Raw genomic sequence first — 21,265 nt, forward strand, 5'->3', positions numbered from 1 at the left:
GAAATGCTTTCCTCAGATCTGCACGTGCATCAAATCCCAGTCAAGCGGTGGTCTCCTCAGACAGGCCTTCCCAGACCATCCCTAAACTAACTGCCTTTACGCAATTTACTAACTTCCCTTATTTATTCCCTATATCCTCCCACCCACTCCCACCCCACAGGAACATAAGTTCCATTAGCATAAAGAATTTGTCCAGCTTGTTCAATCCCACCTCAGTGCCCGGAAAATTGTACACACTGTAAAAAACACTGTGTTCAGTTTGCTGAATAAGTGAACGAACTAATGACTGCTTTCATTTTAAGTGCATGACTATGATATAACGTCAAATACATCAGAGATCAACTAAAAGCATCTGTGAGGATTATTCCCACCACACGGCTCCTCTCCATCCGGGTGGCTCATGCACTTCGCAGTGACTGAGTGTCACTTCCTTACTATGCACACATGTGAGAGCAGGGCCTGTGCCAATTACAATCACTAAAGTATTTACGGGAAAGGCGCTGCTCTGTGTTACAGACATACAGTGTGATTACCTGGTTGGCTGTACTGATCTTCATAAGCATCCAGCCAATAAAACTGAAACACTTGTTCTTCATCTGCCCCCTTTACCAGTGGCAGGTAATTGGAATCCACTTGAACTTCCTGGACTAAGAAATTGCTGTCATCTTCCTGATCAATGTCCCAACAAGAGACATCTGGGAGAAAACCTCCTCTGCAAAAATCAAATTTTCAAAAACCTTTCAAAATTCCACACAGTAATTGCAGTAATACTTGCCCGAAAAGTCATAAAATGCTCTTACAAGCAGGACGTCGTCCCTTTGCCAAGATCTGCCTCATGTTTCACCACCTCTGCCAGCTCAATCTCTTGGTTCCCCGTCTTAGCAGCCACAGGTTCCGCATCCACCTCCTCCGCTTCCATGGGCTCATCGAAATCACCATCTTCAAAATCTATTGCCCCCGACTCCTCCTTGCTGTGCATACACACTTCGGCCGGCGCTGGCTCTCCTGCAGGTGTCATTGCACATTGCTATCATGGACTGCTGCTGCGGAGCACAAAGGCTTCCCTCACACAGGCATAGCGGCCTACCCCTTTCCCATACCGCACTTGTCTGTCTCTTCGATCTCCAAACTGAATGTTTAGAACTTTTACTTTTATGAATTCAAACCTTTCACACCTAAACTTGCTATCACAAATACCTTCAAAATCGTCTCCAATTCCTCCTTCCTGGGGCCTCCAGTTTTGACAGCACTTTGCAACTGCTCCAGACCCTTGTACGTCTGCCTGACATCACACTTACCAGCAAACTCAGCACGTTTAAGAGGTATCGGAGTTAATAGAAGCTCCTTCCTTGAGATCGGGGAAGCTGTTTTGCCTGAAGGAACTGCCTGTAAATGTTTTCAAATGTTTAGTCAGTTAGACCTGCATACTAAAATATGCCAAGTGTCCTACCCTGACCAGAAATAATGACAGTTCCCATTTATAAAGTGATTTTGCATATTATTAAGGTAACAGCTTCAATTATTTCACTGTTACCTAGGCTCACAAAAAAAACACTTGTTTCCAGGAGGAAAATTATTACATTTAGCACAGCTGTAATACCTATAATAAATACATACTACTTACTACAAAATTTACTAAGAAAAAAGCAGGCACATGCTATTTTTGAAACACATGAAACTATGTAATGAAATGGGAGCTCTAATTTAAAACAAAACAAAAAAAAAACAAATTCAAAGGCATTTCGCTCACATAGAAAAGCAACAAAATAAGTTTTTAAGCATAACATAAATCAAGTTTGAAGGCATTTCCACACACTTTACCTTGGGGGTGTGCACAGAGAAAGGATTCAGTGAAGCTCCACTGGATCTTTTCTTCTTCGGTATTATTACAGGTGGTGGAGCTGTGTGAGGTTTCTAAAAGGAGCGGTGAGACAGACCTTCACTGCCATGCTTGGTTTACCACAAGACAGAAAAGGTACGTTGCTTCCCCCCACTGCAACCCAATAAGCAAAGCATTCTTTTCCTTCCCTGCTCCTCCCCCACAGATCTGCGTTCTGCACTACGGTTACTATAGCAACGATACCACAGACTCACTAGAAAACCAGGATACTGAATCCACCCCCGACCAATTTTTTTCTTTTCAAAACTTGACACACTTTTCCTTCGCCCTTCCCAAAGATTTTATTTAAAAACTGTGGAACTAGGACTACATGGTGTTGGTGTAAGTCATTTTAATCAAGAGTCATTTAGAAAGATGCACACCTCTAAATGAGAGCTTAGTTTTTGTGTGAAGTAGCAAATTCCCGGGACAGCTGAGCGTATCTGAGTTCTATCATGGACAGCTCCCTGACTCTTCCTTTGCTCCCACTCCAAATTCCAGACAAGGATCTCACGCCTGATTGTACAGACTGACAGGCTTCATTCTATTTTGGGAACGCAGTGCAGCAACTGTGAGTGCAAGCAGTGTGTATTCCCAGAGCTGACTCTCATGTGAAACACTCGTGTGTATGTTTGTACTACCTCAAACACACTCCCATGCAGCTCGATCTACAGAAGGGCAGTGCTTTTAACAGCTAGAAACTATTCTCACCTACAATGGTGAGAACAAAGCAATTTGAAGGGCTGTTCTTTTCTGGTTTGGGTTTTGTTGGTGGTGGTGTTGGAGTTGGTGGTGGTAGTGGTGGTGGTGGCGGCGGCGGTGTTGGTAGCGTCACTGCATTTGTAAAAATTCTGGCAATAGTCTGTTTTTTATAATTACTGAACTGTTTCTTCAGCCTATGTCCCCTGCATATTTAACAACGTCCAAAGATTCACTTACGTCAGTGGTCAGATCTTGTAGAATGTCACCTAGCAGATCATCCTTGGCCAACTCTGCAGCTTTCTGGAAGTTAAAAAGGAAGGTAGAATGAATAGCCCTGCATTTCCCATTTTCACCCAGACAACATGTCTATGACGGGAAGAACCTAACCTCTTCAGGCCTCACTCTGAGCGCTCATCTACTAGTCACAGATATTAACAACCACCTCTGTATACATAACTCCCAAACGTACAGTTCCCATCCTCTATTCCCATCCTGATTCCATGGTCCTCCTGTCAATCACTGAAATAAACGCAGTCAGTTCACGTTGTTTTAAAAGATTTTATTTTTTGAGAGAGAGAGGAAGTGAGGGAGAAAGAGGGAAAGAGAAATATCGATGTGCAAGAGAAACATCGATCTGTTGCCTCTCACATACCTACAACCCAGGACCTGGCCCACAACTCAGGCATGCCCTGACCAAGAATTGAACCAGCAACCTTCCGGTTTGGTTTGCAGGACAACACCCAGCCCACTGAGCCTCACCAGTCGGGGGCTCAGTTCAGCTCTTTGATTCAATTTTCTTTTCTGTCTCCAAGTTCCAACCACTTGAGGTGCCCAAATTCACCTAAAAATCTAATCACTGAAATAAACAGTCAGTTCAGCTTTCTGATCCAATTTTCTTTCCTATCTCCAAGTTCCAACCACTGAGGTGTCCAAATTCACCTAGAAATCGAATCACTAAAATAAACAGTCAGTTCAGGTGTCTGATTCAATTTTCTTTTCTACCTCCAAGTTCCAACCACTGAACTGCCTACATTTACTTAGAAATCTACATTGGACTTAGTGATTGAAATTGGGAAAATATTACTCAAAACTTTGAGTTCAAAGACGGTGAGCACCTACTGTCTGTACCATCAAATATTAAATTCTTTTCACAAAGGAAAAGGCAAAATAAAAGAGAAACATAAAACTCACATCTACAGCTTTCTTCCCAGCACTAGCAATGAACATGGATTTGATATCGTTTGGCCTTGTCACCGCACTCTTCTTTACATTCCTCTTTTCTTTGCTGCGCACTTTATCGCCTTTTCCTGTTGGAACATAAATTATTTAGAAACATGCACCGGCAAAAATCAAAATGAAAAAGAAAAAGCCAGCGGGCTTGGTGGAGGGAGGCAAAGCGGGGGGAGGGGACGTCTGTAATAGTGTCAACAATAATACATAGAGAGAAAAAGTAAAAGCCTAGTCACTTGCTCTGTGTATGAGAATTTGAGAAAATAGCAAAAATTCAAAATACAAAAATATGAAATTGTATGCAAGGTACACAAAAAAGAATCTATAAAACAAGCTTAATTCAGAAAAACTTAGGCTGAATGTTACTTCGAAAACTGATGAAATACCAGTAAAATATCTGGATGAATTAGTAAGTGTGACTGTTTAATTGCTATTGTTAGTGTGAATAGAAAGCTTTTTAAAAGGTCAGGGGAGGTTCTGTTTTCCCCATAGAAATAAAAAGATCAACTTCCCCTGGAAGCAGGGGATTAGCCTAACAGCCTTCATGAGCTGACCTTTTTAGCACTATGCTGAATCTGAAAGGAAAAACTACACTGTGGAAAAAACAGGATTACTGGTTATGATACTGTAGCAGCCCAACTTCCATTTTATGAAGAACAGCAACTAGATAGATGCAATATGTTGCAGCAACACCAAGCTACAGACATTTACACAATAAGGAACAACTTGACCATGTTTTCTCGATGACCATGTGTAAATAAATCGCCTGTGAACTCTTCCAATCCTGTCAATCCTACTCTCGCTTTCTGAGCCATACCAGAGCAGTCTCTATCTCAAAAAGACCTACAATGGGTAGTTAATATACTGTGGTATAGTGGCATATATGAATACACAGACCAGATGAAACAGAAAGAAGAGTCCAGAAAAAGACCCCAATTACGTATGGAAATTTAGCATGCAATAAAGATGGCATCTCATATCACTGGGGACAAGATGGGTGTTTCAATAAGGAGGGCTGGCTCCCATCTGTGAAGAAAGTAACCAGCACAGATGCCAAATATACCACAGAGCAGATCAAAATTTTAAAATGAAGCTAAACAAGTGCTTTAATAAAAAAGGCAAATGCCTTTATAACCTGGGTGTGGGGCAAGTCTTCCTATGATTCAAAATCAATCTGAAAAGAGTAGATTAATAAATTCAATTACACCAGAAAAAGAGTTTAAAGACAAAACAAGAGAAAATGTTTCCAGTGTTTTACAGATAAAGGACCAATTTCCCGGATATTAAAAAAGCCCCGAACTCCAAAAGGAATGTGGGTAGTAAATACAAACATATGGTTCACATAAAACCACAGGCACACCTCATTTTATTGAGCTTTTTGCACTTCACAGATGTTGCACTTTTTACAAATTGAAGGCAAGCCCTTCCACAAGCAAACTGATTATGGCTCGCTTTATCGTAGTGGTCTGAAACAGAAGCCACAATACCTCTGAGCAGGAGTGTCAAACTCCTTTTTACCAGGGGCCACATCAGCCTCGCAGTTGCCTTCAAAGGGCCAAGTGTATTTTCAGGACTGTAGAAATGTAACTACCCCTTAACCAGGGGCAAGGAGCTCGCCGCTGCCGCCAGGTAGAAACCAGGTGCCGGGCCCGATATAACAAGGTGGAGGGCCAGATTTGGCTGGCAGGCCTCGTGTTTGCCACCTGTGCTCTAAGGTGTGCCTGTTTATGTAAATAGCTATTAGGTTTGAGGAAACGATGCCCAACTTCATGTGTAAAAGAAATGCAAATGAAAATCACAATGAGATGCCATTTCTCACATATTGGAATGGCAAAAATTCAAAAGCTCGACAACACACTCTGTTGGTGAGGCCATGGAGTCTAAAGACACTCATATACATTGTTAATGGGAGTGTAAAATGGGACAGTTCCTATGGAGAAGAATTTGACAATACCTCATACAATTTCACGTGCATTTAACTTTCTCAGCCAGTAATCCCACTTCTAGGAATTTTCCCTGAGGAAAATACCATTTGCACAGAGTCGTTCAATGCGGTATTATTTGTAAAAGCAAATTACTGAAAATCTAAATGTCCATTCAAGGAATCCATTTGAATAAGCCAGGATACAGCCAAACAATGGAATCCTATGCAATGATATACAAATAAAATGAGAAAGATCTTCCCTGTCCAGTCCAACCTCCTCATTTACAGCTGATAAAACTAATGTGCAGAGAGGGACTCATTCAAGGTAACACAAACAGTTAACAATATAGCCAGGACTCCAACAGAGGCCTGCTCAGTTCCAGGAGATGACACAAGAGCACATGGGCTCATTTCATTTCATTTCACTCTCTGTCATGGACTCACAAAATCTCGGAACACACAATTAGCCACACCGCTACCAAAGGGTACCAACGTGTAGAGCTACACAGGTTGGCAGAAACCAGGATGACAGTCCATATATTCTAATTCAAGTCATGAAAGAATAAATAACATTACACATGAGAAAACACACACACACACATTCTTATTTTCTGTAAATGGAAACACAGGAAGGATAATCAGAAACCATTACAGATGGTTGGTTACCTGTGGAGATGGGTAGAGACAAAGTAGAAAGCAAAGGAATAAGAGTAAGATCTTACCTCACTATCTTCATAACACTTTGATTTTTAAATCACAAAAAAGTTTTACAATATGCTACAGTGGTGTGGCTCAGTTGGTTGGGCACCATCCCACAGACCCAAAGGTTGCTGCTGGTTTGATCTCCAGTCAGGGCACATGCCTGGGTTGCGGGCTAGGCCCCCAGGAGGGGGGCATGTGAGAGGCAACCACACACTGATGTTCCTCTTCCTCTCTTTCTCCCTCCCTTCCCCTTTTCCTAAAAATAAAGCAGTAAAGTCTTTCTAAAAATGAAATTAAAACTAAAAGATTTTTTTAAAAAACCTAAATTTGAAGGACCAGGCCAGATACCTCAGTTGGTTTAAAGCATCCCCACCCCCCAAACGCAAAGGCTGCATATGGACTCCAATCAGAGCACATAACAGAATCAACCAATGAATGTATAAAGAAGTAGAATGACAAACTGATGTTTCTTTCTCTGTCTCTCCCTTCCTTTCTCTCTCCCCTCCTTTCTCTAAAATCAATAAATAAAAAAAAATTTAAAGAGTTGAACAGAACAAACCCAATCTTAATATTTAATAAAAAATAAAACCTAAATTTGAATACAAACCGAATGAACCTGTATAGTACACTGGTAATATAACACACAAAAAATTACATCATACACCATCTGAACACAATACTGACTATAATTTAGTAGGATATGTGCCAAGAACAAATAAAACTGCAAATAAATTATAAACTGTACTGAGAAAAGTTGTCAGTAGAGGTGTTGGTTTAGTGATTCTAAAATTTCCAATATTATTTTGTACCCATTTCTGGAGATAAGGGTTTTCGCTGAGCACGAAGGTTGATGCAGAGAATTGAGAAAGATGAAGAAAAACCCTGTGGGGTTGGGTTTCAATCAAGTGTATCATATGGACTCACAACACACACATACCAAATCTAGTTCTGCTCACTGAAAGGACCTAGAAACCATTACACTGCAGTAGCAATGAGTACATGTATCCCCCAGATATGAATGCCATTCTCCACTAAAAGGAACCATGATTCTTGGGGGAAATGATTAATTCCAAGTCTGAAACAGGAATAATACAAGGAGAACCTGGAACAGGAATAATACAAGGAGAATCTTGTTCACCAAAAAGCAAGGAAATGCTCAAAGACCAATGGGGCCGTGTCAAAAGGACTCAGGAGCCTGCTCAAAGGGGATTCCATTGCCAACTCGGGATAAGGTGAACATCAAAAAAAAACATGGTGATAACAGATATTGAACTATGGCCGTAGTTTATTTAAATCCATGAGATTGAAGTGATCATGTTCAATGTTTTTATTTATTCTTTTTAGAGAGAGAGAGAGAGAGTGAAACATTGATTTGTTGTTCCACCTATTTCTCCATTCAATTCACTGCTTCTTATACATGCCCTCCTGACCAGAGACTGAACCGGCAACCCTGCTGTATCGGGAAAATGCTCTAACCAACTGGGCTACCCCACCAGGGCCAAAGTGATCGTTTTAAAAAAGGAGAGAAAGGATCATCAATAGATGCTGAAAGTACAGAGTGAATATTGGTGGGGAAAAGGGATATACACCTGGTCTCAAATGATCACCCCACATATGCATCAATTACACAGGTAGGAAGGTAGCTTTACAAGGAAGAGATCTGACAAACATCATCTTAACCAAGAGATCAAACTGAGTACCACCAATAATGGGACAAACCGACATTATGTGCCCTGACATAATTGATGGGAAGAACACAACTTCATCTACGTTGTGTTTTTGCCAAAATATTTAAACTGACGCCAAGCACAAAGAAGCAATCATGCAACTCCTAGACTGTGGGACATTCAACAAAACCACCAGCCCAGTCTCTTTAAAAATGTCATAAAAGACCAAAAAAAAAAAAAAGTACAGGGGGACAAACAGAGGGATAGTGATGTTCTATACCACAGAAAACTAGAGAGACGTGAAAAGGAAAATGGACTCTGCATTTTAAAAAACAGCTATGAAAGACATTATTGGGCTAACTGGAGAAATCTTACTACGGACAATATAGTAGATGGTATCATGAGAATGGTACTGTGGCTAAGTGGACAAGTGTCCTTATTCTTAGGTCACTGCAGAAGCATAACCTAAGGTGAAGTGTCATGCTGTCTACAACTCGCTTTCAGTAAATCCACCAAAAATAAAGTCTCTGTAGTTTGGGTCAGGAACAGGGAAGAGAGAAAGTCAACAAATGTTGCAAAAAGTTAGTCTACGAATTAGTCCCAACATTCTGAAAAGGGCAAGATAACACAGAATTTAGACTTTGCGGCCACATATGTCTTCTTCTTTGCATCTTTTCTTTTCTTTCTCTCTCTCTCTCTTGCTCTTTCTTTCTTAAACATTCTTCAAAAATGTAAAAACCCGTCTTAGCTCAAGAGCTACATGATTTCCTCCTGGAGGAATGAAAATGGGAAACTGCGGTTGATGGCTGCACAACTCCGTAAGTATATTAACCACCACTGAAATGTACGTACACTTTAAACTTTATTTATTTTTTTTAGAGAGAGGGGGAGGGAGGGACAAAGAGAAGGAGAGAAACATCAATCTGTTGCCTCTCATATGTACCCCAACTGGGCATGTGCCCCTGACTGGGAATCAAACCAGCGACCTTTTGCTTTGCAGGATGACACCCAATCAACCGAGCCACACTGGTCAGGGCTGTATGTATACTTTAAATAGGTAAATTGTCTAGCATGTGAATTACATCTCAATAAAGCCATTTAAAGCTAAACCAGCTGTGAGTGGGCCATCGTTTGCTGATAATGAACTAAAGGGAAAAAGAAAAAAAACCCCACAATACTGAAGAGAATTTTCCCTTCTCATGGGTACTAAATCAGGCTTGTTTACTCAAAAAAAAATGTTTGCCAGTGATTGTGTAGCTGAGAAAATTTGACATATCCATTCATTATCATTTTAAATTTCAATTAAGCAAAACAAGTTGATTGCTCTAAGTTTTAAACCTTGTTGTAGTACTTTGCTATTATCAAAGAGGTAAAATTCTAAGTACATCACTTCAGCAGGAATTAAAAGATGTCACTTATCAAAATCAGCAAGTCTAAAATAACTAAAAGACTGAAAACTCCAAAAGAAGTGAAACCAAACTCTTTGGACAACACAGACATGAAACTTCATTTCCTTGTGGTATTTTTGCTTTTTACATTTAATTTCCTACATAACTATGCTTCTCCTGGTAACAGAATATTTTCTATACCTGAAAACAATGGTGGCAGGTCCTCTTCCCTTAAAGAAAACTGATTCTAAGTACCAAGCCATCTCAAATGTTAAACAGTTCTTTAAATGTCAAAATGGCAGTCTCTGGAAAACAAATGTAGGTACCTAGTTCATGGGACTCAAGGGCATCATCTTCAAGGTCGTCATCAAAAATCTCTCGGCCATCCTCCACATAGCCGATACCATCTGCAGGAAAAAAAATGGAATCTTGGGATCAAGTTTCTAGACGTGGCCAATAATATTTTAGCCATGACCAAACCCAAAAAATAACCTTTGTACCCACTCAAGCGTTCTCCTGCCCTGTGCCATTTTTAAGTGCAGTAGAATCCTGGTTTTTTGTGTCAAAGCGCAGCATTCCACATGAGTTTTCTGAATCAAAACCAAAGGATTTGGTTTTGATGTAAAGTATGCAGACACCCCTCATTTTATTGGGCTTCGCTTCACCATACTTTCCCGATACTGCGTTGTTGTTTTTTTTTTACAAATTGAAGGCAAGATCGACACCAGCAAAAAGATGACAGCTCTCTTTATTGCAACGCTCACTTTACTGCAGTTAACCAGACCTACAATCTCTCTGTGTGTCTGTACCAACCTAGGTCAGCTAGGGAAATGATTTGGCTCACAGGATGAAAGTTCGCCACATATTGTACTTTACAGTAGTTTTCCTCTACCAGAAGAATAATGTAAAAAAAATGAAGGTCACGAGCCCAGAAAAAGCGTTTCAGTCTACGGGGGGAAGCTGTCAATATTGCTGAATACAATTACAGAAATAGAAACATAAATGTGGTCACAGGTGCAATCTATTCCTCCTCCCAGCCATCATTCACATGCCCAAGAAGTCAAGCCATACCAGCAGGAACTTCGTTCGAGCTATCTACAAGGGGCGTAAGAGCACACGGACCATCTTTGCGTGGTGCCGTCTACTGCTCAAAGTCGTCCTCACACGCATAGCCTTGTATGATCCTCACAGCCATCCTGTGAGGAGGGGAGTTTTCTTATCCCCACAATATGTGAAGATACTGCACCAGAACATCGCTCCTCCCAGTTTATCCTGCGTAATGTGCCTGGATTCTCCAAAATGCCCCCAAAGAAATGATCCATTGTTCTGCTTCCACAGCCTCCAATACAGTATTTAAGGAAAAACCCACACCAACGGTATGATCTGAACAGAGCCTTACACCTGCCCATGCAAAGTGGCACAAAGCACAACTATGACAAGTGTCTGGCAGGCAATTTCTTCCCACGTACCATCATCCACGATCCAGTCATCATCCTGGCGTGCCTGAACCAGCTTCGAATACTGTTCTTCATCAACCTCTTCGTAAACGCTTGTGAAGTCCTCAACCTGCCATCATACGAGTTTGAGAAAGCTTCAAATGGAGGGAAAGTGTTAAACAATTCTGATGGAAAAAAAATTGTCAAAATTGAAACTGGAATGGCAGCCTGAAGGAGTAGCTGCAACCAAATCTTAAGTTCTGACATTCAACACCACTGCAGGGTTTTCCTTAAATAGACATCAATTAGCTTAGTATTCCTTTTAGGTGGGTGTTAACATAAGATATTAAATGATTCCATTAGCATAATACACTTGTCACACCATCAATTACTCATCTACTTCATAAAAAACAAACTGAATTATAGCCAATTCTTCATTAGCTGCTTTGGGGATTATTCAGTTATAATTTCTAGACTGGTTTCTCTTATGCTTAGCAAACCTGTAAGGCACATCACCTCCCTCTCCACAAGCTGATGTTGCCCTGCAAATAAATGATACTTTTGATAACTGCTGAACCAACCAAAGAGAATTCAAAAGGAAAAACCTCACCCCTCTATCACCCTCCAAAAGTTAGAAAAACATACTCTATATTCCACAGATACACTAGAAATGGTTTTCGAGTGATCCCTGTTTGAACTGCCAATGACCCCCCACCGTTCTCAGGTCTTGAGACTATGGGGAGACAAACGCTGAGCTCCTGGGAGCAACCTAAGTGTCCCCTGATAGACGGACAAAGAGATGGTCTATGTGGACAATGGACTATTACTCGGAAATAAAAAGGAAATCTTGCCATTTGGGACAACACTGATGGACCTTGAGAATGTTTATGTTAAGCGAAGTAAATTAGACAGAGAAAGACAAATACCATGATTTCACTTATATGTGGAATCTACCAAACAAAACCAGACTCACAGATACAGAGAACAGACTGATGGGTGCCAGGTGGGGTGCAGCGGGCAAAATGGGTGAAGTGGGCTGAGAGGTACCAACTTCCAGATATAAAATAAGTCAGTCAGGGGTTTGTAGTGCACAGCTTAGGGGATATAAGCAGTAATATTTTATCAACTTGGTATAGTGACAAATTCGGACAGAGGGTCATTCAAAATGTACACTTACAGATGCATTTCTAGAATATAGCGCTTTGCTAACTTTTGCAGGGGAAGACAGGAGGGATATTTTTCCTTTTGAAATATATTTAATTGAACAGTTATTAGACTTATTGTGATGATCCTTTCATAATGTCTATAAAGTCAAATCACTATGCTATACATCTGAAACTAAGGAAACATTGTATAATTTTTAAAAAGCCACTGAACTACTTGGAAAGCAAGTCCAGAGAATGACAAGTCCTCCAATCACACAGGCTGTCCGACTGCCAGAGGGCCCGAGCACCATCAAGTGCTGGCTCAAATCGAGCAGACCACCTCAGCACGTTTCAAACAACAAACAGATGCATGGCACTGCTGCAGCTGCCGTGGTGACCGGCCGCTGACTTTGCAGACAAGATTTGCAAGAACTCGGGTCTGTTTAAAAATCTCCCCTTTCCCTTGAGCATTCTTCCTTATCAAGTGGGGCGGAGAAAACAACTAACTCCACCTGAGGAGATAAAACCTGAGGAAACAAAACACTTGGGACACTGAGCTTTGAAAGCACAATGGGTGGAGCTAACTGTATCTCTGCCACACTTACAAATTATCACCTTCTGTTTAATCTAGCCTACAGGGATCCAAATGGCAAATACTGATTTGGCTGGCCTTTCACCATTTGATAACAGAAACTACCTGCCCTACCAAATGAAGTTTTTGACAAACCCAGATCCGAACCAGTCCAATTAATATTATTGTACTGACCAATTTGAGTTTTGGGGGGAGGAGTTCATTTTTGTTGGTTGAAGTCTATGAGGCGTATTTTGTCTCTTATTTAAGCAACTCACATACTATCACAAAGATAGCAGAAAACTATCCTTAAAAATCACTTTGAATAAAAAGTCATTTTGACTTTATCTCTAAAAAACACTGCTACCGCTCAGCATGAACTCTTAGAGCCATGCAATTAACATTGGTAATTAAAGGGACACCAGAACTCCTTTATAGAAGTACTCACATTAAAAATGCTTTACTGTGATCCTTTAGTAGCCCTTTCCCATCTGATTGGCTCACTTAACTTGAATGGTTGATGCCAAATAACAAATATCCTCTTCTGCTTGCTTAATTGCCCAGTACACTATAGGCTATGGTTAAACATCATATTCTGAAGCTTGGATTCAAATCAAGCCTCTGCCACTGTGACCTCAGATATCTCAGCTGCAAAACGCTGTTAATCATAGCATCTAACTTTACATGGTTGTTGGAAAATTAAGTAAATGAACATACTGGGGAAAGCACTTCGAATAGTGTTAGGAGAAAAATTACATTAGTTGTCATTATTTTCTAATATTAATCAATCACTTTCTAACCATGAGGCAGTTAAGATACTCAGCGAACGTGTTGAAGGTAAAGCCAGACAACACTGTGCGGTCAGTAGCCACTCTGTTCTTACCTACAGACCATAAACAGTGGAAAAACAGCCAAAATGCCATGACATTCGATCTTACATCAGGGCACAGCAGAAGTAAGGTCCAAGTCCCATTGCCATTCTCCTAGCAAATGAAATCAGGAAAAACAATTCTCCCCAAGGGTAAACAGTGCTTAGCTAGACTGCTCAATACCTTGACAGTGAAGCAAAAGCATCTCTAAGGTCCTCCAACAAAGCCATAAGACTTAGCAGAGATGCAGCGTGCTTAAGAAGCAAAAAATACATACAGCTACGTTCATTTCAGAATTGTGAAAGTATGTATAAAAGGGCTTACAGGAACTTTAAGGGTCAAGTGGTGCCCATAATTTGTAAATATACCTCATGCCCTTGCTTGTTCAATATTAAGAAACTGTTATTACAAGCTTGAAACATACGCAAAGGTGACTAGCTACAGGCTATGAATTAGAAGCAGCACAGGAGGGGGTGAAAACAGAAAAATGGTTACTTACTTCATATTTATACTTCTCACCAGCTTTAGCCTTTTTCAGTCTTTCTAGAGCTTCCTGGCGCCCTTTCTTTGCTTTCTTTTCTCGCCGGGATCGAGAGGCTACAAAACTTCCTGAATCTGACACAGCTGGGGGCGGAAAAAAAAAGCCAACAGGAAATGTTACAAAAATTGTCGGCCATCTTCCCTCAAAAACAAAGAAACACTTCTAGCCAGTAGTAAAACAGTTTCAATATTACGCAGATGGTAATTTTATAATGTAAATAATTCACAAAGTTTATAGCTGAGTCTGCCGCTCCTATGACTCTTCAGAAATTTTCTCTGCTACAGTTGAAACAACTGAAGCAACTGTTAAATTGTTTCCCTCCAAAACGAGAAAAAAAATTCCGAAAAAAAATTCCGGCTTCAATTCTTGTGTTCTAGAGACACTAGAGAAGGGAGACCAGCTGTTATTCCATATCCTTTCCATTAGAAATGAGGGGCCTGGTAGAGTTATAAAAGAGTTGAATTCTATTAGTCAACATCCAACACACCTTAAGGAGCACCTGCTCTTTGGAAAGAGCAGGTGCTCTGAGAGAAAGATCAAAAAGGTGTGAGCCCTAGACTCAGAGAACTGAACATGTAAAATAGGAGATAAGGAGCAACTGACTCTAAAACAATCTTTAGAAGTCAACCGGGGGTTGGGAGAATTTAACAAAGATAATTCTGAAAAGCTTCTTGATTCTTTCACTGATTTCCAGGCCTCACCTAGTTGGTTATGACATAATATGATGATGAGGACAAATTACAAAGGTTAAAATGTTTTGTCAAAAGTTACTGAAATGCCAAAGGACTTCTGTGTTCATTCACTCAGCTTTTGAATTATTCATGCCTTTGGTCATTATAAACTGATGTCACACACATAGTGGAAAAATTTCATGCAAAGAATTAAGGCCTTCGTGTATCAGCTGATGAATAACCAAGCCAAGTGAGACAGCTGCCAGCCATGAGTTTAGGCTCAGCATGTTTGCCATCTATACCTGTGAAAATGAGTATTGTATTCTATTTGGTGCTAATTATTTTATATAAAGGAGTAGGCACAGAAAAGAAAAAGTATTGATAAGATGCATCCTAAAAGCTCCAACCCCACTGCAAGATCCTTAACAACATTAAGCGGTTTGACTGAAATAGAAAATGCAATTTCAAGAACATGTACCAAATGCTGGCAAAAAAAAACAACCTCCTGAAAACTGTATCTCAAAAGTGAAGCATAATTAGAGATCTTATTTCTTTTAGCTTCCTGGAAATGGAATCCCTTTCTAACATCGTAGTCTATTGTTTGACTTTCACATTTGACTTTTAAATCCATTTTGAGAAAGGCATTAAGTAAAAATAAAGGAATGCAGGTACTTAATGATGACAGTCACAAACTCTTGGGTGTCACTCAAATATTTTAAAAAATCAAAAGCAGGTCTATTTGAAACGGTTTCAGAGATTACTAAATATGACCACTGTGAGTGAAAAGTAGGCCTCAATGGGTTCCCTTCAAGACTCTCTTGACTCCTCTAGATTAACTTGACAAAATCGATAGTCTACAAATCAGCTTGCTCCACAGGCAATAACGCCTGTGGGTGCAATTACAACTATGAAAGGGTTGCCTGTCCTCAAAGGGCCCACAGGCAAGTAAAGCAAAAGAACTTGAGGCCCCACCATCACATAAATAGGGTGCCATATAAAAGGTAAGTAAGAACATGATACTGAGGAAACTCAAAAAGAGCTGTTCATTGTGCCTGGGAAATCAGGAAAGGCTTTGCAGGAAAAGTTTTCCAACACAGACCCAGAAAGAGGAACAGAGTATCTATCACTAGCACATAGAGGGTAAAAAGTGGTGCAAGCAGAGGAAAAGGCATGAGGGGTGAATTACAGAGGAATGAAAATGCAAGGTATATTCAAAAACCGAAAGAAAATCAGTGCAGAAGGTAAGACATGAGAGTGTGGAGTGAGTGGGAGAATGGGAGATTAGGTAGAAGCAGCACAGCACAGCCCTGCCACTCACTGAACCATATGAGACCACCGGCTGACCTCTCTGAGCTGCAGTGGTCAGCTCTCTTGCTGTTGTTTAAGCTGCCCAGCATCTGAACCTGTTTGTGAAACTTCCCTGTGTAAGTCTTGATGGGATACAGAGACCATGTCCTACTACAGAAGTTGAAAAGGCAGATGCTCTTTCCCAGACACCCCTGCAGCTAAGACATAGGCATATAAAATAGGCGCTACCAATTAGAAACACCTGTTGGGACTTTAAATCAGAAGCCAGTGTCAAAAGGAAAGGGGGTGGGCTAAGGAAAGACACTGTAAGTAGCAACAGCTGCAGGATTTAGGAACTGGGGCAAAAGTGTCAGCACTGGTAACCAGAGCTGTGACTACAATGTTAACAAGCAATAAGCTCCAGTACTTGCCCAATGTTGGCAAGGTCCTCCTCACTGGACCAGCTTTTGTGACCGGACTTTAATCACTATTCCTGGCTAAGCAGCCCCAGGCAGACTCTCCCTCCAGTCCTCCTGGAGTTTCTGTGAACACAATATCCTACCTAATAAATTCCTTTTCTGTTTAAATTAGCTAGACTTCATGAGTGGAAAATAACTGGCAATAGCTTATTGTGTTATTTCTTGTATGTTTGTATTTTCTACTTTTTCTCATTTTCAATGGTCAATAAAATTATAAATGTTCAAAAAATTAGCTAGAGTTGGTTGCTGTAGCTTACCCTAAGGACTCAGACTAATGCAGAGTCTCAGGGTCCTCATCTGTGAAATGGGGATAATCATGTCTGCTTCATAAAGTTGTTAAGGATTAAATGAAGAGACTTGGCTTTGTACTCAGCAATATGAGAAGTTCATTTAATGTTTGTGTGTATATGGATGCAGGGTAGTCACACACACCACACTCAGCAGTACTGTGGTCTAGTATCTAGAAAACAAAGATAAAGCAAAGCAGTTTTCTCGGGGAAGCCTCAATATAGTACTGCATATAATTAGAGGTGTTTATGATCTCAACTCCATGAAGACAAAAACACATCCAGCTTACCTACCACTGTAACACCAGAGCTTGGCTGAATGCTTTTGCCTAATAGGTACATAATAAACATTTGCTGAATGAACAAATGAATGAACTACTGTACATGCTTTATTTAGTCATTAAATTCTCCCCGATCCCTTTTCATACATAACAGCTAGTTACAGACTTTTCAACTTTTCATTGCCATTGTCAAGGTACCCGGCCTAATACTTAAGGAGGAAAAAAGGCCTAGATTTTCCTTTCTGGAATGCCTCCAAAGCTTCACATAGTAAGTTAGCAAAAAAGAAGAAGCATGGGAAAAAAAATCAAGTCACAAAAGTTTAAATGTTTGGTTCCAAATTACCATCCGAAGCATCACCATCCTCCCCCAAAACAGACAGACACTAGCCTGCAACAGTCTTTAAGGTACCAATCTTCAGTATGCTCTCAAGGAAAAATTCCAGTCACAAGTCTCCAGCAACATCTAACACCATGCCTTATGAGGGCTGGGTCTCAAGACTGCACAGTATCCTCCAAAGAGTGATTTATTGATGTTCACAGATGTAGTTTTTAGTGTGAAGAAACAGTTTAGTGGCAAATCACTGATGTAGGGCTGCAAAAACTGTTCACGTACTCACATCCCACACCCCATTTGCAATTCAGGCTAGCAGCTCTCCAAATTGTCTTAAAAGACGAAGGGTGAGAAGAACAAATTGAAGCCCCTTGCCTCACCACCAGGTGAATGCAAAGGAAGCTGATTACAGGTAGTAAGTAGCAAGTTCCCATTAATGGTGATGCACTTAAGCGATAGATGTGACGCTGCATCACTTTGATACATCTGATTTTAAGTTACAAGTTTATTAAAGTCACACTTTAGTTGAACATTGTTCAAACAATCAGAAATCAGACAGAGCCATTTGCATTTTTGTATCCTATTTTTGGAAATAAAAGATTACCAGTGAAAAAGAAGTGATACAGTCTGAAATGCTGATGAACTGATACACTTTTTAAAAGCTTCATCAGAGATGACTACATTGTGAACATTGTTTCTACGCAATACTTGCAGAACTTCCCATAGAATTAAAAAAAAAAAATGTTAACGCAGAAAGTAGAACCCCGCTATCTACAAAGACAAAAAGTATCCGTATCTTCTGGTGACAGCTCGTAAAACAATTTTCTTCTAATCGGATGACACATTTCCCAGCCCTCAAGCGCATACTTTTACTGATAACAGTGAAATGCCTTTGGTCAAAACTGCCCCGCCGGGCAGTCTTTACAAGCGTGGCCGGCATGTGCTACCTGACTCACCAAAGGGAGGAAAAAAAAAAAAAGCAAGGTAGTGCGGCGACCCGCAATCACCGAAGTGAGACAGCCTCTCAAACGAAAAACCCCGCAGGGGGCTTTCTAGGAGCAAACGGCCCTGCAGGAATGACCCGTCCAGTGCCCTACAATTACCCGCCCTGGGCAACCAAGGTCTGAGCCAAACAGACCCACAGGGAGACCCCGGCGTAGGACTGCCTGGGGAAAAATAAAAGACACCCAACCCCTAGTCCACACTACCCACAATTATGCCACTGTCCCCTCACTCCCAACCCGGGATCCCACGTGGCCCCAGCTCACAGTCGTCGCCGTGCACAGGCGCCATAGTCCCGGAGTCTCTCGATTCCGCGCCAATCAGCCCGAAACTGGAGCGGGGGTAGATGCAGGCGCCAGCCTGAAAGCCAATCAGAGTCTCCTGAGTCTGCAGACTTCCGCCCGGAACGCTCCTGACGTGCGGCGCAGTACAGTGCTCCGCCCCAGGTCTTCCCGCGGGCGCGCGTTTAAGGACCTGAAATTGACCCTTGAGGTGAAAAAGCTCTAGGAAAGCCGAGGCCCTAGAGTGTAACAAAAACCCAAAAACCGGTCGGGCCCCCACAAAAGAGCTGCTCGCTGCGCAGGCGCACCCACAGTGATGGAAAAATATGTGGGTGCGTGGGGGGCAGGGAGTCTCTGGTTCTGAGAGGTGATTTCCGTGGAAAAGGGGAGCGGACGGGCTGTAGGATGGTTGTGGGGGCACCGTTTTCCGCAGAGCCAGGGAAAGCGACTACCTCATGCTGCGCAACCTTGAGTGTGGCCTGATACTTTGTTTCTCAGAGTGTGAACACAGTCGCTGTGTGATACATACGACTGCATAAAGGTATGTGCGCCATCTTAGCCGAAATAACAAAAGTAGCGTCACCAATACGGGATAATCAATCGTATGCCCCCTGATGCGATGCACTTGGGAAAAGGAACATCACCTATGTAAGTCTAACCAAGAAATGTTTAACCTGAATCTAACCATGAAGAAATAACTAGATGTATCCAAAGTATAAGGCGATCTATAAGACATCCGGCCTACACTACCTTGAAATGTCAATGTTATTAAAGACAAAAAGGGCATTATATTCTCGTGTGTGGCACAAAACATGCAAAGTAGGTATCTCACGTATTGTTTAACAAACAGTAACAGAGACATCTGCTTGTATAGCTTAATAAGAGAACATAATTAAACCAAGAACTTAGAATGAGAACCATCTTTGAGTACCATTTTATGTAGAAGTAGCTTTAGCCATCAAGGCAAATGTATCTGAATCCTTTTCTCAGACTCACTAATGTACAATGTTTCTCGCACCATCCCCTAGAGAACAGTGTTAGATTCATGCCCTCAAGAGATTCGACGTGGATTATTGACCAATGGGCAAGTCTTTTGTGATAACTGAGCCATGGATCCTAACATATATATGCAGTGTCATCATGAATAAAACCTATCCCAATGACAAATAGCAATACTAATGCTTTGGAACCTTCTAAACCAGCAATCTGAACTCACACTTGGGAATGGAAAACCAGAATTCATCTGGGAATTATTAAAGGTATTGGAGCAAAGTTAAGAAAGAATAATGAATTACAACACTAATCATACAGTCAGTCTTAGTGAATTTTAGCCAAGGATGGCTGCATGAGGGTTTCTCAATCGACATATGGCCATAAAGTTTATAGTGTTTAGAGCAGCATTCTGTGAAGTTAAGAGCAGTAGTTCTCAACTTTGGCTACACATTGGAATGATAGGAGCAGTTTTCCAAAGTTCCAGTGCCCTCACCCAAGACTTATTAAATCATAATTTCTTAGGATGGGATTCCAATATGGGATTCCGATGTGTAGCCAAAGTCGAGAACAAGGTGTCTGTCTAGACAAGGAATTGCTAAACCTGTTAGAGTCATCTGCAGGATGGCTAACTTGGACATAAACATCAGGTTGAACAATACTGGTCACATACACCACTCTTTCCATGAGAAAGCAGAGCTCATCTCCCACCTGTTCTAAAGACTTTCACTCTTTAATATCTTTTTAAACTTTTTTGAAGATTTTATGTATTTATTTTTAGAGAGAGGGGAAGGGAGGGAGAAAGAGGGAGAGAAACATCAATGTGTGGTTGCCTCTCATGTGTCCTCTACTGGGGACCTGGCCCTCTACCCAGGCATGTGCCCTGACTGGGAATTGAACTGACAACCCTTTGGTTCACAGCTAGCACTCAATCCACTGAGCTACACCAGCCCATAGCTCACTCTTCAATATCTTAGGGCATTTAGTATTGTAGATTTCTATGAATTGAATGATATCTGGGTTACCTAAAAGACTCTTATGTAAGGCCAGCACTGCTTCAAAAGATCATCCTGAAAACAAAAGGTTCAAAAGTGGGAGAGAGGCACGTCTCCTAGATCAGATATTACTAGCTAGGTAAGTCTGCTAAAAAGTTACACATGTGTGTATAAATCTGATGCTTTCCAGAGTCATATATGTTATCCTTATCAAAAACCAAGATTATATCTTGGTTGACCTTTGATTTCATTTGCTCTCCTTGGCATAAATAATCAATGGTTAGCTATACTTGATGACTTGCTATGTTATATCTATATGTCTTTAATACAATGGGCATGTTTCTAAAAATTCCTGTCAATATTTACTTCTTTTTTACATTTCATAGTCCACCCTACATTTTTAAAAGATTGTATTTATTTAATTTTAGAGAAGGGAAGGGAGGGAGGGAGAAAGAGAGGGAGAGAAGCATCAGTGTGTGGTTGCTTCTCACACGCCCCGTACTGGGAACCTGGCCTGCAAACCAGGCATGTGCCCTGAGTGGGAACCGAACTGGCGACCCTATGGTTCTCAGGCCAGCACTCAATCCACTAAGCCACACCAGCCAGG

General features: G+C 41.1%; 1 protein-coding gene across 3 annotated transcripts in view; it reads right to left on the reverse strand.

Moving 5' to 3' along the window:
* POLA1 (DNA polymerase alpha 1, catalytic subunit) overlaps positions 1-18,783 on the reverse strand; it is a 303,248-nt gene extending 284,465 nt beyond the window's left edge. Inside the window, exons 1-10 of one of the 3 annotated variants that reach the window (XM_037142925.2) lie at positions 18,659-18,783; positions 14,013-14,137; positions 10,962-11,058; positions 9,819-9,899; positions 3,773-3,888; positions 2,819-2,881; positions 1,822-1,914; positions 1,299-1,386; positions 801-1,005; positions 534-712 (exon numbers count right to left, since the gene is read on the reverse strand). In XM_037142925.2, the coding sequence (XP_036998820.2) occupies positions 534-712; positions 801-1,005; positions 1,299-1,386; positions 1,822-1,914; positions 2,819-2,881; positions 3,773-3,888; positions 9,819-9,899; positions 10,962-11,058; positions 14,013-14,137; positions 18,659-18,683 (1,072 nt within the window). In that variant the 5' untranslated portion in view covers positions 18,684-18,783. The remainder of the gene's footprint in view (positions 1-533; positions 713-800; positions 1,006-1,298; positions 1,387-1,821; positions 1,915-2,818; positions 2,882-3,772; positions 3,889-9,818; positions 9,900-10,961; positions 11,059-14,012; positions 14,138-18,658) is intronic. The other 2 variants (XM_053655776.1, XM_037142924.2) reach the window with 2 other exon arrangements.
* Between the last annotated feature and the right edge of the window lie 2,482 nt (positions 18,784-21,265).

This window comes from Artibeus jamaicensis, unplaced genomic scaffold, assembly GCF_021234435.1.
Source record: "Artibeus jamaicensis isolate MK-2021 breed Jamaican fruit bat unplaced genomic scaffold, CSHL_Jam_final scaffold_1283, whole genome shotgun sequence".
NCBI lineage: Eukaryota > Metazoa > Chordata > Mammalia > Chiroptera > Phyllostomidae > Artibeus > Artibeus jamaicensis.